Raw genomic sequence first — 17,531 nt, 5'->3', positions numbered from 1 at the left:
ATTACAGCTGTGAACTACATTCAAGTTTGGGGATTTTATTTTTTTTTAAATCATCTCTCAAACTGATTTGATGCATCTCAGACATCTAAAGAGCATGGACCTGCAGTCTGCCAGGTCATAACGACTTCCCTCCCCTCTTCTTTGCAAGATACAATCATAGGCTGTCAGAGATATCAGCTCGAGCCAGCTCAACTTTTCCCAACTTTGTGTGAGACGTTTGCAGCAATAGTAGGCGCCTGTTCGCTCTCTCTCTCAGCTTGACAGGTGAGAATTATACTGTGTCCTTGTCATCTGCAGAGAGAGAGAGGAGAGGGAGACAGACAATATTCTCTGAGCAGTGCTATTTCAGACTCTGGGAAGTCTGCCTCCATCTTTTGCTATCTCGCATCTCCATCTGGTGAAATCTGTAATGCTGTTCAAAAGTATTATGTCAACAGACTGCCACGATTGATATTGACAGGAAGGAAAATAAAGCAATGAATGGATTTCAGCTTCAGGTGCTTCATTTTAGACACGAGATGATGGAAGCGCGTGCGTTTCCTTAATAAAATTCAGTTTGATTTGCAATCAGGTTTGTGAATTTAATTAAAAACAAAAATAAACAACAGCAAAATAAAGAGAAAGATGGAGAAGAAGAAGAAGAGGGCCACACAGGCAGACGCAAACAGCAGGTTGGGGGTGGGATGGGTGAGAGGAGGGGGGGGGATCGGATAATTGGATATTATTTGTTCCTTACTCTTACCTGAGCTGACAGCAGAGGTAGAGCGCGGGCACTCACACATCTCGCAGTACGGCAACAGGCTGCTGTTGGAGTAGGTGCAGGCCCCGCAATTCCACACGGATGCAGGATCAGGCTCAGACGGCTGAGACATTAGGGAGACCGCGTTGGCAGGTCTGCCTGCGCTGATCCCCCCTGCAGACGACCTCCGCTTCCCCCCAAATCGAGACGTGGGGCTCCGGTTGGGCTGCGGTGTTCGCAGCCTTTTCAGCTGGGGCGAGAAATCCCGATCGGGCGTTTTGGAGGTTTGGGAGCATGACTCCTCGTTCCCCTCCTTGCTGTTTTCTAAGTATACCCGGATGCCAGCTGGCGTGGCAGCCGTCTCTGAGGAGATGGAGGGACTTTCTTCATCTTCTGTTCTCTTCCTCTTCATCTTGCCAGCTTGCGGGGAGAAGAAGGAACGGATGTCGTGCTGCTTTTCTTTCTCAAACTAAAGCAAAAAATATAAAATAAATAATGAATAAAAATACAAGCTCAAGTCGGTTTTTGTCTCTGTAGCACCCAATTTTCAATCCACCTGTAAAGTGACAAAGCATCCCTGAATCAAATCCTCCTTTTGTTTTCACCATCAAAGGCAGTCATTTGCATACAGCAACACCATGGTAACACACGCAACGATGATCAGAAACCCCATTTAATTCTTTACACATCAGTAATGTAAAAATACAATGCTACAAATACAAAATGTTCTAATGTTGATCACAAATTTTGTGCAGCTCTTTCAGTTTTTCATAATTCATAAATCCATCACACTATAAAGTGTCTTCATTTTTCGTCTCGAGTCATCACAGTCATTAAATAATGATCCTAACAGTACCATGTGTCTCTTCTTAAAAAAAACAAGCGTTACACATTTTACCAATTTGGCTGCGACATTAAAACCACCGACAAGTGAAATTGAAACATTCTAAGATGTGACACAACACCCTGTTTCCACCAACTGGAGCAGATTTTAGTCGCCAACAGTCAGAGAGGAGTGCAGAGCTAACAGCTAAGGACATAATTGCTGGTAATGAGCGGACAACCTTACAAATGAACAACAAAGAGCAGCAAATATCTGCTCATAATGTGATTTTTCCACAGACTGTTCCTCCGAATGTTTCACAATAAAAGAAGAAAAAGAAGAGGAAGGGTTTCTGATGTGAAACTGAGACAGAAAGTGTGAGTGGCAGATAACAAAAGAACCTCCTCTCTGGACTTACTGGTTCATGTTTGCAAGATATTCCAGTATGAAATGGCCTTAAATGGTAAACTTGTTCAGCCTCTGACTGAAAAATTAAATGAATTTGAACTTTTTTAGGGATACAACCTTTACACCCCACACACTACTTGACTAGGCGTGAGCGTAGCTGGAGCTGGATTTGTTGCAGCGGGATTCCCCGGTGGCCGTGGCCTATTTCAGAAGGATTACGGACCTTGTCGCACTGCAAACACTTTTCAGGACCTTGACAAAGAGTTCAAGGTGCTGACTTGGCCTAGATCTGAATGTGGTGGGATGTCTCTGTGAGGATGTCCCCATCTCGCAACATGCAGGACTTTAAGGATCTGCTGCTTAATGTCTGGGCTCCAGAGGACAAAGGTCAAAGGTCTCCAGGAGTCTGCACTTTAACAGCTCAGAGTTCGTGTGGCAGTGAAAGCCTACACAATATTCAAAGTGTGGTTTCAATGTTGTGGCTGATCAGTAGTGTGAAACGTTTCCACGTCTGTGTGCATGCTTTTGTTTTCTTTTACATTCGTACAATAATCACAGTAAACATGAAAATCTGCGCCCAGGACGCATTCGTCCAATTCTTCTGACTACACACAAAGTTTAACAGCTTTCTACACTCAGTTTCAAATGACAATGCCGCAACAAGAACTCCTTATGCAGCGATTTAGTTATCGCCACCCGGACCACAGCTCTCGAGCTCCCAAGGTCCTCGTGCAGATTTATTTATGATGGCAACGAGAAAAAGCAACTTTCTTTTCTCATACATCACATTATGCTTTGCTATGGAGCTACAGAGCCAGTGGTGGCATAGAGAAATGAGGAACAAACCAAACAGTAAGTGTGATGACTTTATATGAAATTAGACTCATTTATTATGAAAGCTCCTGTGGCTTTATACTCGATGGCTCGGCATGTCAGAGCTAATTTAAAGAGAGAAAGAAATAGATGTCTGTTGAAGATTTCCTGCTGACTCACATGAGTAAAGAAGACGTCGGTTTTGGCATTTCCTGTGCTTCCCTCCAGCGGCAGCGCCATCTCACTTGGCGTCCACGCGTTGGCAAAGTTGAGGAACTCCCATTTGTCCTTGTCGCCCTCGTCGGCCTTCAGATATTCCTTTCTTCCATTTAGAGTGCTGCCAGTCACCTTTTCCTGAAACACAAGGAACCTTATGTTGTACCTTCACTTCACACTTAGGTCCACAAATTTATGAACAGTGACACATTTTTTTGTTGGTTTTTTTGGTTTTTTACAGTTTTGCTTCTTTACACCACAAGAATACATTTTAAATAAAACAATAAGAAACTCAAGTGAACAGTTTAAGGAAAAAGGGTTTTCTCTTGGTTGGATGTCGTAAAGGAGTTTTCCCTTTAACCATGGAAAAGGTCCTGCGATCACTCACCACTGTTGTCCTATGTTGACAAACCTACTTGCGTGAGGTCTTAAATCTATTACGGTTGTGCACAAAGGCAAAACTGTAACAATTGGTCACCGAAAATGTGGTAAGTAAATATTTTTCAGATCAGAAATCATTTAAATTTATTCACAACTTCGTTTGTGATGATCAGTTTGGAAGCCATGATGTGTAATCGTAATTTGGAGACAGAAACATCCTGTCCAGGAAGAGAAACTTCTGGATTACTCTTAAAACTTATTGCGTAGCAATATGCAAATGTTAGTATTGCCTCCATTAAAAACACTGAAGAGCCTAATCAGTACAAGAGCAGTAAGGGTGATTTATCATTCAAATTTAATATGACCAGTGAAATCATAAGCAGCTTTGCATAAATTTCTCCAACTTTGCTGCCATGATGTCACCCACAGTACCTTCCTGTTGAGCATGGACCACATGACGGTGTCGAAGGTGCCCTTGGCAATGAGATAATGCACGTTGACGGAGGACGTCTGCCCAATGCGGTGGGCACGATCTTCAGCCTGCTTGACGTGACCGGGGTTCCAGTAGAGCTCGGCAAACACCACGTGGCTGGCAGCGGTGAAGGTCAAACCCTGGAGAGGACACACACAAACACACACGCTACATATCTGTTTCAGAGTACCCAGTACAACCACCTCAAAAATGGAACAATCCAGTCCGATTGAATGAAATTTAATTTGTTGAAATTCTTTTTAATAGCAGAATATTATCAGCTAATTGATACGTAAGTGCTTCAAGCACCCACTTCTTTTGATTGGAATGCATAACATTTCTGTTGGTCACTCAGAATAATTGAGGTCAATGAGTTTATTATTAAGACTAGAACACGTTTCCACCATTCATTTCTCTATGATATTAGGATTCACAGCAACCAGTACAAACCATAATTACCTCTAATATGCAAAATTGAGTCTATTTAGCTGATTTTCCAATTGACTGCAGGGTGTCTTATTTCCTTTATTATGATCAAGCATAGCCTGCATAGCCTGCTGGATAAGTATGCAAGTACCTGTCCAGCTGCCTGGATGCTGAGGATGGCCACTCGGGTTTCTGGGTCACTCTGGAATCTGTGGACCAACTGGATTCGCTCTGATGACGGTACGCTGCCATCGATTCGGATATAACCAGCCTGTCAGGATGGAGTCGAGACAACGCAGCGTTTGATTTTCAAAGGACAATTTAGATCACTAAAAGTGGCAGTTGAGCAATGTAAAATAATATAATAACACTCGACAGTTTTAAGGCAATAATCTTTCTAACCAGGAGACACAGCTCCAATCTCCAGCTGATGCACACAGTTATTGTCACAAAGCTAAAAAAAAAAAAAGAAAGAAAGAAAAAAGTTATCTGTACAGGACAAAGTGCTGCATAAAGTTTCCATCCAGCAAGTAAACAAAGGGAAAAGGGAGAATATATTTCCTTCAAGAGAGACTAGAGCAACTAACAGAAGAGTTAATACATTTATTAAATGGACATAAGCGTAACTCCAAATGAACAATGATGATGTCTAAATGAGCTCAACTTTAAGGTGTGTGAGTCACACTGTGTTTATATTTGGCATGTTAAAATGTGCGGTTCCTGTACAACAAGAGGTCAGCGCCACTAAATCAGATAAAGATCAACATCTGTCTGAAGTTTGTTAACATTAATGTTAGCCTTCAGAAGATACTGGTCATTAGGGCTGGGTATCGTCACTGATTTCTAGAATCGATTCGATTCCGATTCACAAGGTCCTGAATCGATTCGATCCACGATTTGATTCAATTCGATTTGAATCTGGGAAATTTTGCCTCAGACAGTCAGAAATATTATAATTCAGATCAGTACATTTCCGTATTTTTGTATCTATAAGAAGGAAGCTGACACTCGCAAGACTTTATCAAAGGTGTGAGCATCACAGCAGATGCCTTTGTGTCAAAGTAGCTGAAGATAAAACACAGAAAAACATGAAGGTGATTTTCCTGGCCTGGGATTTTATAAAAATATTCTGCAGTACATCAAAAACGAAATAAAACCATTAATCAACACATGAACATTACCTCTGAAGTTACAGCGGTTTTATTAGAGACACGGCTAAGCGTTTTGCATTTTGTATAACTTTAAAAAGTTTAAATTTGTTCAGAAGCCTGTTGAACGGCAGAAACTAGGTTTTCTTTTCGGAAGTGAGTATAAGGAAAAAAAAACATTGGCCAACAGCGCTGTAAGTAACAGTAGACTTGTGCGTAACAAGCAAGCGAATAATGCAGAAAACAGATTTCGGATATAGACGGGAAACTGTTCTTGAAGTACACTGAGAGAGAGAGAGAATGCGAGAGCTGTGCATGAAGTGTGATTTTTTTTTTTTTTTTTTTTAATATTTTTATTGAGAGACAAGTGTACAGTAGTTTACAATGACAACACAATCTGTTCCCCTCACATATTTTTTAGTTTTTCTTACATGAACAGACACAATAACACACACACAGGCACACCTACACACACGCTTAAGTAAACAAACAAAACAAAACCTAATAAGAAACCCAAAACAAACACAAACCCCAAAAGGGGGGAAAGAGAAAAAAAAAAAAGGGGGGGGGGGGGGGGGGAGAGAGAGACATGATATTAATCAGCTGGTAGAGCGTTTAATGACTTGCAATAGTCCACGAAGGGGCCCCAGATAGAATAAAATTCTCTGTATTTGCCCTTCGCCACAAGGCCTATCTTTTGCAATTTAAGAGATGACATCACATCTCTAAACCAAAAAGAAACTGAAGGTGGCTTTGAAGATTTCCAAAGGAGTAAGATGCAACGTCTAGCCAAAAGTGATGTAAAGGCTAATATTTTGAAGTGTGTAGGGTCGGTTAGACCAGTGTTGACTGGAAGCCCAAAAACAGCTAGAAAAGGGTCCATGCAGATTTGGGTCCCAAGAGCTTTGGAAAGAATAACTGAATACTGACTCCAGAAGCCATGGAGTCTTGGGCACAGAAAGAACATATGGCCTAGGTCACATGGGGTGGCATGACATCTCTCACACTGATCCATCACTTGTGGGTAAATCTCAGACAGACGAGACTTTGAATAGTAAACCCTGTACAACACCTTGAACTGGATGAGTTGTAACCTGGCACAGGACGTACTATAACGGACATTGGATACTGCTTTCTCCCATTGCTGATCCGAAAAAATTATTCCTAACTCCTGCTCCCAAGCCCCCCTAATTTTAGCAACGGAATGGACATTTAAATCCATAAGTTGTTTATATATTAAAGATATAATTGACTTCTTATTGGGTTTAAGGGATAAGAATTCCTCCCATGGTTGGACATTTGGGAGAAGAGGGTAGGAGGGGAAGAGAGCAGAAGTGCAATGCCGTGCCTGAAAATAACGGAATAGATTGGTAGCCGGAAGATTTGTTTCTGAACACAGGTCTAAAAAAGTTAAGAAAGTGCCATCTTTATAGAGATCCTTAAATGTATTAATACCATGACGCTTCCACTGTACATAGGTACCATCAATGAGGCCAGGAGTAAACAGATGGTTCTGCGTGATGGGCATGTGTACTGACGCAGAGATGTACTTAAAATGACTCCTGAATTGTGACCAGACCCTTAGACTAGACTGTACCACGGGATTTTGGGTGAAATGAGAAGGCTTAAGTGGTAGTGGAGAGAATAATAAAGCTTCTAAGGATGAGGAAGTGCACGACAGGCGTTCCAGTTTGCACCACAGCAGGTCTTGAGATTCAAGCCAATGGGTCAATTTGTGAACATGAGAGGACCAATAGTAAAATAAAAAGTTAGGCAAGGCAAGACCACCATCAAATGTCAGTCTCTGTAATAATGATTTCCTCACCCTGGGGTGTTTCCCTCCCCACAAAAACGATGTAACTAGCTGGTCTAACTTTTTGAAAAAAGCTTTAGGTAAAAATATAGGAATACTCTGAAACAGAAATAACAATCGAGGCAAAATGTTCATCTTTACAGCATTGATCCGACCAATTAGGGACAAAGGTAGCGATTTCCATCTCTGAAAATCTGATTGAATTTGAGTCATTAAAGGGGAGAAATTGGAAGAGTATAGAGAAGACAAAGTACGAGTCATGTTAACTCCCAAATATTTAAAGCCAGCAGGGCTAAGTCTAAAAGGAATGTCAGATTGTTTAAGTGTAAGACTTAAAGAATTTATGGGGAAACATTCACTTTTAAGAAGATTTATTTTGTAACCTGACAGAGAGCCGGACTTGTTTAGTAGAGACACAATCGATGGTATGCTAGATAAGGGATCAGAAACATATAGAAGCAGGTCATCTGCATATAAAGACAATTTTACGTCAAGGCCTGACCGGGAAATACCACGAAAATGAGGAAGGGCCTTCAAAGCTACAGATAGGGGTTCAATTACAATAGCAAAAAGTAGGGGGGACAGGGGGCAACCCTGTCTCGTCCCACATGACAATGAGAAGTAGCCAGAGGAAACACCATTTGTATAGACACTGGCTTGGGGTGCCCTGTACAACAGTCGAATCCATGAAATGAATCTGTCCTTGAAACCAAATCTTTGCAAGACCGCAAAGAGAAAGCTCCACTCTACACGATCGAAAGCTTTCTCAGCATCAAGTGAGATAACTACTTCTGGATTAGTGGTTGAGTGTTGGGAAAGAATGACATTCAAAAGCGTGCGGACATTAAAGAACAGCTGGCGGCCTTTAATAAAGCCATTCTGTTCATCTGAAATAATAGTAGGAAGAACCTTTTCAAGGCGAATTGCTAAGATTTTAGCCAAGACTTTAACATCAACATTCAGCAGTGAAATAGGCCTATACGAGGTGCAAGACGTAGGATCCTTACCCTTCTTTAAGAGAACAGTAATTAGTGCTTGAGACAATGTAGGGGGCAATAGACCACGTTCAAAAGATTCATTATACACTGAAAGAAGTAGTGGGGCTAACTTGTCTATAAAAGTTTTTAAAAATTCAACTGAAAACCCGTCAGGTCCTGGTGCCTTACCATTGTGCATGGTCTTGATTGCATGCACAATTTCATCCAGCCTAAGAGGGGCATCTAATTGTTCAGCTATAACAGGATCGACAGTGGGCATTGTAAGACCGTTAAAAAAAGAATCCATCTCTGAGGCGTCAGCAGCAGATTCAGATTCATATAGGGAGGAATAGTACGTCTTAAACACCTCGTTTACTTCCTTTGAATCAGAGACCGAGTTGCCTGCCGCATCTTTAATCTGGGAAATTAATCGAGACGAGGCCTGACGTTTTAACTGATGGGCCAAAAGCCTTCTGGGCTTATCACCATATTCATAATAAGTCGCACGCGCACGAAGTAAAAGACGTTCAGCATCTGCCGTAGAAAGTAAATCAAATTCAGTCTGCAAGTCAAGTCGTCTTTTATGCAAATCGGGAGTGGGACTGTCAACAACCTGTCTATCTATGTCACAAATTTGTGTAGTCAAAGTTTGAAGTTTGGCTTTGTGGCTTTTAGTGGAATGGGCAGAGAAAGAAATTATTTGCCCACGCACATATGCCTTAAGAGATTCCCAAAGCAATGACCTCGTAACAGTATTGCTGTCGTTAAACGCCATAAATTCATCAATTGCGGATTTGATAAAGGTAACAAACCCCTCATCCGAAAGCAACAAAGAGTTAAATCTCCAGGGTGAGGAAAAAGAGGACTGGGCTATGAGCTTGATGTCAACGCTAAGTGGTGCGTGATCGGAAATGACAATAGGATGATATGTAGATGACAGTACTTTTGGAATAAGGGAACCGTCCACAAAAAAATAATCAATCCGCGAAAAGGACTGATGTACCTGAGAAAAGAAAGAGTACGCTCTGGCAGTAGGGTTAGAAAACCTCCAGGGATCTACAAAACCATTCTGAGACATAAACTCAGAAATAGACTTGGACATAGAGGATTGGGTCAGGGTCCGAGGATTCGAACGATCTAAGGCAGGATCAATAACACAGTTTAGGTCACCACCCAATATCAAAAGATGAGTATCAAGGGAAGGGAGACTACTCAAAAGTGCATCTGTAAAACCTGGATTATCAAAATTTGGCGCATACACATTGACTAAGAGGACGGGTACATTGTACATGGTGCCTACAACAACCAAATACCTCCCGTTTTTGTCGAAGTGTGATTTTATCGTGGTAGAAGCAAAACAGCAAAAGTCAGAGGGAGTCCATGACGATGTTTATGTGAAGCTTAGTTTGGATCTTCTTTTGCTGCTGGTTCGGTCAATATTGTTTGGAGAGAGATAAAACTAACAGCTTTCGAATCAGCGCAAAAAGGGCGTAAACACAAAGCGCGGACCCGCCGAAACATCAGAATCAGCGAGCTGTTGGCTTTCAGCCCCGACCGTGTCCGTGCCGTCGGGTGAGAAAGGCGACATCTCACTGATTCTGATCTGCGGGTAGTGCTTTGTGTTTACGTCTTTGTTCAGAAGCCGTGTTCCTGCTCTCATTTACCATTTTAAATGTTTGGTGGTTGTCAAAAGTTTGTGACGTTTCACCTGAGATTCTGGAATTTTGGACAAAATACATTTATATAAAAAAATCGATTCAAGATTTTAATGAATCGATATCACGTTATCCAAGCCAGAATCGATTTTAATCGATGAATCGATTATTAAAACCCGCCCCTACTGGTCATATCTGACCAAGGTTAAAGCCAGTCTGTTGACTAGAGCAAGAGCTGGTAAATCTGTGTTAATCTCCAGCAGCAATTTAAGCTGAAAAATAAAGCCAGTTTGAAAGTACTGCAATTCTTCAAAAGTCCAGTTTAAGCAGGCTCAGAAAAAGAGTCAACCCCAAAAAGAGTCACAAGTTAAAATGACCAACTGTACCTGAAAAATGAGCCTTTTCAGAGAACGGTACCAAAACAGGGGTTAGAAAACAAGGCTTAGTTCGTCCACCAGTGGAGACTCGGCACAGGTTTGAGCATAAATGAGTAAATACTATACATAAGAACAGTTAGGAAGACCTCTTTATGTTTTGTGTGTGTGAAAGAAATGAATATCAAAGAGGTATCATAACATCAGTATTTCTTTAAAAATCATTTAGCGATCGGGCTTAATCATGTAAGCCTGCTTTTTGGAAGTCACAATTAGCACCCATTTGAAACTTGTTTCAAAGCTAACGGGATGGTGACAGCCAAAACGCAAAACTAAAGGCTTTAAATCAGCAGAACAAACACCAATGGATGCCAACATGTTGGCAACAATCAGCTTTTGTACATAGTCTATGCTTATTATCCAGCACTCGTACCTCTATTCTTTAGCAAAAGAATCGGGCCAAAAACAGGACGAGATATGTGGTGTGTGGTTGTTGAAGAGAAATAAAGCTTCAAACTGAGAGGAATGGTATTGTCTGTCTGTAAAAAGGTGGTGCAGATTGGTGCTGGAACATTAAAGGAGTGTAGCACTTCATTAACCTGTATTCTAGGTTCCTGCAGACATTTCAATAAGAGAAATGTGAATGGATACACCATCAAAGACATCAGCAGGGGAGCTGCAATGATTTAAATAAAATGAGAACGCCGCTAATAACACAATATTTGATAGCATAATGAAACACCAAACAAAGGGAACGGGCGGCTGCCATGTTTATTAAACCTGAACTCGACCTTCACCGCGCCGCTGATGTGCTGCGGTGACCTCACTCTTTTGATTTGGGGCCATTTGTCCCGCGGAGCTGCGCGGTGGCCGACAGTAGGATAGCGTGTTCGCACTGTGGCGCTCCCGCGTGTGAATGTAGCTGTAACTGCATGAATATGAAGGAGAACCGCGCTGAGGAAGAACACACAGGTCTGTTTGACTTTTCCTGGAAAAATAAAGGTCAAATAAATGTGCTCACGGAGACTTAGCAGGAATAAACAATATCTCAAGGCCGTAAAACTGAGTTGTTTATTAGCTGGTGGGGGAAAAAAAAAACCATTGATGATAAAAACTTCCAACCAGTTTGACACCAGGTGAAGAATGAGAGCGTGCGGAGCAGAAAAAACAGTGACAACACTGTAATTGGAGCACAGTCGCTTGTCCCTGCCAAGCTTCTCATCACAGTGCGTTGCTTGTCGTTCCTTTTTTAGCTCATTTCTGTTAATTAGTGAGTGCGAATGCACCACGGAGTGAGCGTCTCAAGGAGGAATGTGCTATCACACGTTGCACCGCTACATTACATTCAGCCGACACCTCCCCGACCTCAGTGACACACACACGCACGCGCGAGCGCACATCCGCAAACACACATTTGAACTCTTTCACAGGTTGAGATATCGTTTGCTTGTAATGACTTGAGAAGAAGTTGTGGAAGTAAAGTTTACTTACTATGAAAGCAAAAGAAGAGTTTCCCTCAAGAATGTGGATGGCTCGAAGCGTCTCAGTGTATAAACTAATTTGTTAATCATCCAAACGATGCGGCTAAACGTACCTGATAAGATGCAGATTCATATAATTCACGACTAACATCTACTGTAAGTAAAAGCCCAACTGGCACAGCTCAGAGCTTAGTACCCTGTCGAAGGTATAATCACAGCCATGAGAAGGATTTGACTTCTAAACACAGCGGGACTATGGATGAAGGAATAAAACTTAAGCATGGGGCCAATTACCTCTGGTAAGCCAGGAAGTGGAAGTGAAATATGAATACAATCTACACATTTAGTACTTTCACGTTACACTTAACCCTTTAAGACTACATAGATTTAAGACATAGAACCAAGTGTGCCAGAGCTTATATTATATTTTTACATGCTGTAGTGCCATTTTTGGGATCATTTCAAGTTGATATACATCAATACAACCATTATAGCCCAAATTCTAATAATATGAATGCATTAAGTGCATAGTAATTACATAAATTGCAAAAAGGTGCAATAAACTACAAAAAAAATGTAAAATCGTTTTTGTTTTTTTAACATGTATTTCTAGTTAGAGAAATTTAAGAGGCTTATCCCTCAAAACTGTAAATACAAAAAAGTTGCACAAAATAGTTTCCCACCACAGAAAATTTATTTTAAGCGTCTTCATAGTTTTATTTTTGAAATACACCAATTATTATACACTGCAGGAAAAACGAAAATAAATCTTACAACGCAAATTTGCAAAAAAGCAGCATATTCATCAAAATAAACTATTTCCAGCAGTGCAATATGAGTCCTAAGCATCCAAGAAACGACACAGAAAGTCATAAAGTCAAACATAACTTTTAAAAACACCAGTATAGGCTCATAAGGCCCTGATGGTGAAAAACTACATTTCTGCAAAATGACGTCACTTCTGGTTTTGGGCAGGACATGGCGGACATGCGATAGTTCGCGCTGATGGACGTAGGAAGTGTTACAAACAGCTGATCGGATCGGCAAAGCGTGTTTCTGGAATATTATGTTTTTGTTGCTGCAAGTGCTTTTTATGCAATTTTTGCAAAGCTATATGTGGAATGAAACTGTGACCTAGGACAAGCTGATGGCATAAGATGTAAGTACAACTCCTCTGGTTTCATATGCAAAAAGAATTATTGCGCTAGCTTACGTGGTTGCAGTGTTACCGGGATTTAAAAATAGTTACGCAAAACGGAGCATGCCCGCTCTGACCGACTTTAAAGGGTTAATAAGCAAGTGAGGTGTCTGCAGCCGGAAAAAAAAGTCAAAATCTTGAATGGAAATGACAGGAATAAGCATTTGTGCCAAAATGAAATATCAAGAATATAAAAACGGTGCTTTCACTTTTGCAGAGTGGCTCATGTGCTAAAATCACAGAAATTCAAGCTTGTTTTAAACTACTCAGAGCAACCAGATTGAAGCTTTTAGGAGCAGAAAGCCTCAGCAAACAGAAACCTTCCTGACTGAGTGGTAGTGGCTGACAGAAAAAGTATTGCAGAAAGGTTGTGACGTTAGGCTGAAAGCTGGATTTTACTGATATACGTTTTCCTGGTTTGGCTGTAATAATGCACAGACAGCAATGCAGAAAGAAGCCTGCTAGTAGAACATGAAATGTAATCTATCAGTTACTGTTAAAGACACTTATACACAGAACCTGCTGTTTCGGACCCATGATCCTGATTTCCAGACCCTCTCTTATTCTTGGACTCCACTAGAGCAGCTTTGTATGAATAACAGTTCAAAATAATCCTCATTGTTCTTACAGTGGATCTGTAGCTGCTTTCTTTTTACTGGCTCCTTGTCACAAACAGAATGTTTAAACAGCAGGTGGGTGGGGCTTCTGTCCCTAGAGCCCCTTTCTGACATCATACAGTTCAAAGATGGAAAAAAACTGTTTGAAGCATTTTAGAAAGTCTGAAGACAAACAGCTAACAGGGATTCCTTTGACATATGCTGACCTCATCACTTCAGGTCAGCATATTCGAAAAGGCTTTAAACAGCGAGCGTATTGCAAAAATACAACATTCAATTCAGAATTTTTTGGATGTAAATTTGTCATCTAAGGTGTATATACACCACAAGCACTGCGATTTTGCAAAAAAACATGTCCTAAAAAACCCAGAGCTGCTCACGATACTGGATTTTCTGGGTTCTGGGTTCACCCAGTTTTTCAGGTGAAGTCAGAAGCAAGGTGAATTTCATGGTTTGATCCAGGTCACGACTGATCATGACTGCTTTCGTACATATTTTGGGATGTCGGTGAGACAATTTGAACTCTGATTGGGAACACATCTGAGGAGGCAGAGAAATCATTTTAGAGAGCCAGCTGACCCTGAGTCTTGCTGTGGGTCTGATTTCCATATCATTGTAAATTTAGTGCCGGTGTGCGTTTTGAGCTATGAGCGGACTTTCTGCCAAATGTAGTGGTCTGATTGCCCAGATTATGTATCCACATCCAAAAATAAAATCAAACTTTGATCTGACAAAATAAACGCCCAAATTTTGTCCTGCGAAAATACGCGGTTGGTGTGAATGGCTGCATTAAGGATTAGTCTGAAAAATATTTTAATGTATGAAGTATTGGTAAAAATTTTACTCGTCCGGTGTGTAAAGGCTTTACACAGAACACAGAAAATGTAGCGGCTCCACAAGCTACCTGTTAGTTTTCAGTTTAAGCCCATTCCTTTAATTCAGTGATTCAGTTACCTGGAATTTGAGAACCTCTTTATTCCTGAGCTATAAAAGAAGAGAAATATGCAGGGCCAGTGTCTCAGGGCATTATGGAATAGTCAAATTACATGGCATCTGTCTGGTCACTGCATTTAAAGATGGACAGATTATAAAAACAACCCACTATATGTTTAAGTCATGGTTCTAGCTTGTGAACCAAAGCCTAACTATATGTACATACATTTTCCTTTTGAACTTAATTTCAGATGTAAATGATCATTTTAGAGCCAGTTGATTAAATACAGGTTCTTTTTTTTCCTGATAAGTGTTGATGGTAGGGGGGCATATGAGGAAATATGTCAGCTGTACTTCCTGATCCTTCTCTCTATCATTTATGGAAAATAGGTGCCAACCTGCCAACCTGCCAACGCACCTTTAAAAAAAAAAAAAAAAAAAAAGGTGCTCAAAAGAGGAAGGGGAAAAAGAGCAGGATGAGCGTGCTGTCGGGATGTGAGCAAAGCTCTCCTCAAAGAGTGAGTAGTTTGTGTTCATGTTTTTGTGAAGGATTGAAACACTGTTACCACTTTTATATTACCACTCATACTGTAATATGTGTGGAATCTATGTAGAAGCTGGTCTACTGGAAATGACTGCTGCATTTTGGCTGACTTGAAGACTGTCTGAGTTGGTAGCATAACCTAAATAAATGTGCCTGTGTCCCCAACCTCTGGCTTTAGTGGCTGTCCATGGTGCTGGAACGATGCTATTGATATTAAGAATTCATTGCTGTATGTTACTAATTTTCACGTGTGTGTGTATATGTGTGTGGTGAGGATGTGGGGAGCTGGGAGGTGCTTGCTTGGGTACAATGGGCCATATATACATACATACATACATATATATACATATATATACATATATATACATATACATATATATATATATATATACACATATACACATACATATACACATATATATGTGTATATATATGTATGTGTATATATACATACACACACACACATATATATATATATATACATACACACACACACATATATATATATATATATATATATATATATATATATATATATATATATATATATTAGGGGTGCAACGATACACAAAATTCACAGTTCGGTTCGGTTCGATACTTTGGTGTCACGGTTCGATATTTTTTCGATACAAAAAAATGTTCATGCCTTTTTAATTTGTCATTTATTAAAATTATAAATATATATTTTAACTCAAAAGTACAGTTTTTAAATTTAACCCTAACCCTTGTGCGTGTTTTTTATTTTGACAGCGAATGCGCACCTGCGGACCACTTATGTGCAGCCCTGGTTATTTAGCTCATCATATTGCAGCCACAGAAATTCTTTTGTCCATGAAACCATAAAGCTGCACTTTCTTTTTGCCTTATAGTCTGATTTGTCATAACTTTTCCGTTTTGTGGTAAGCTTTTCTTTGGCTGTCACTTCTTCACCCTGACCTGTCCTTATTTGGCTCAGCAGAACTAAAATATATATCTGTCTGTGAAGGTTCTCAGTCATCCAGGTCATCATAGTCAAATATAAATCCTGCTGCTTTTACACACGCACTCATATAAGCTCAGCGATTCTCTGCGCGATCAACCTCTCACATGTTTAAGCTTGCTGCGGGAGATTTCACTTGTCATGTTTGCATAGTAAGCTAACAATTAATAAGACGATGTCAGAGGAATTGGTGCACAAATTTTCATCACTCACAGATCAGTGCTGTCGCTCTCTATACACAGTTCGCACGATTGCAAAGTGAAAGCAAAAAAACAAGCGCAAATTCAAACGCGATTTCAATATGTCACATATTGACAGTGGCTCACCGATGCCAATGACATAATAACCCAGCTACATTTCCGAAAGAATGCAAAAGCATTGACATATATTTTTCCTTCCTACAACAGCCCGACGGGCAGGGCAGAGATAGATTTTGGTAGCCCGACTGAAAAAATCGCTAGCCCCGGGACGTTGGGCTAGCGATATTGCGAGCCCTGTATCTGATTGAGGAATCACTCATCTTTGGAAAAGAGAGTTTATTACAGAGAAATGTCTCTTTCCAAAATAAAAGCTATACTATCCGCTTCTTCTGGGCTATATTCTCAGCAGCATATTAAACAGCTGTCTAAATGACTCGGCTAAAGTTAGTAGCATGCTTGCTTGTTTTTTTTCTGCTTCCACTTGTCTTTGCACTAGGATGATGTCGGCGTAAATGTGCAGTCATATTCGTTGTGTTCCCACTAGTGCTTTCAGGTTAATCTCGTTGAAATGACCTTAACGCCACAACACGGCAAATCTCCGTTAACGAGCTACCGCCGATCGCCCCGTGCATGGGGCTAGACGGCCAACACGTTAACGAGCTAACTGCGCTAACACACTAGTTCCCACCCATGTAATTGAGCATTGCATGGCACATCCAACATACTGTTTTACTGTAGTCCATGACTCGCTTACCTTCAGGGTCATACGTCACATGAAAACCAAAATAATTCCAAACCTGAATGAGGGTGGGGGAGGGGGATCTTGCAAGGAGAGCTTAACTTCTGTCTCGCTAGCTTGCCCTGCGCTCTTCCTTCTGACGATGCTGTCTGTGTTGAGCGCTCAGTGGATCCGCGTTCGACTACTCCGCCTAGGCTGCGCTGTCGACCCTAGGCGGAGTAGTCGAACGCAGATTCACTGAGCGCTCAACACAGACAGCATCGTCAGAAGGAAAGTTGATAAAATAAATTACAAATTTTGTATTGTTCGATACATATGCGTACCGAACCGAAAGCACTGTATCGAACGGTTCAATATCGATACGAATATCGTTGCACCCCTAATATATATATATATGTTACATTGTAGGATGTTAATATGGGCATGCTGCACAGGCTGTGTCAGAAACTACATGCTAATATACTCCTGACTGCGCTGAGTATATACCCAATAGTATGTGAGGTGCATACTGCTTCCTGGGGAATATTAAAGTACAGCTGGGGAGTTTGAGTGGAGGCCTGAGTGGGTCACTGAGTTTGGAGCTAGCGTGTGAGAT

The 17,531-nt window shown here is 40.9% G+C and overlaps 1 protein-coding gene across 5 annotated transcripts in view; it reads right to left on the bottom strand.

Moving 5' to 3' along the window:
• Positions 1-17,531, bottom strand: part of zranb3 (zinc finger, RAN-binding domain containing 3) — a 140,737-nt gene that overhangs the window by 69,282 nt on the left and 53,924 nt on the right. For all 5 annotated transcript variants that reach the window (XM_085398652.1, XM_085398653.1, XM_085398651.1 and 2 more), the window contains exons 10-13: positions 4,430-4,549; positions 3,813-3,992; positions 2,964-3,137; positions 743-1,208 (exon numbers count right to left, since the gene is read on the bottom strand). In XM_085398652.1, the coding sequence (XP_085254778.1) occupies positions 743-1,208; positions 2,964-3,137; positions 3,813-3,992; positions 4,430-4,549 (940 nt within the window). The remainder of the gene's footprint in view (positions 1-742; positions 1,209-2,963; positions 3,138-3,812; positions 3,993-4,429; positions 4,550-17,531) is intronic.

This window comes from Rhamphochromis longiceps, linkage group LG23, assembly GCF_057381845.1.
Source record: "Rhamphochromis longiceps isolate RC_006_pf linkage group LG23, R_longiceps_female_GT1.1, whole genome shotgun sequence".
Classification (NCBI taxonomy): domain Eukaryota; kingdom Metazoa; phylum Chordata; class Actinopteri; order Cichliformes; family Cichlidae; genus Rhamphochromis; species Rhamphochromis longiceps.
Note: the sequence above shows the minus strand (reverse complement) of the source record. Positions and strands in the feature narration are given on the sequence as shown.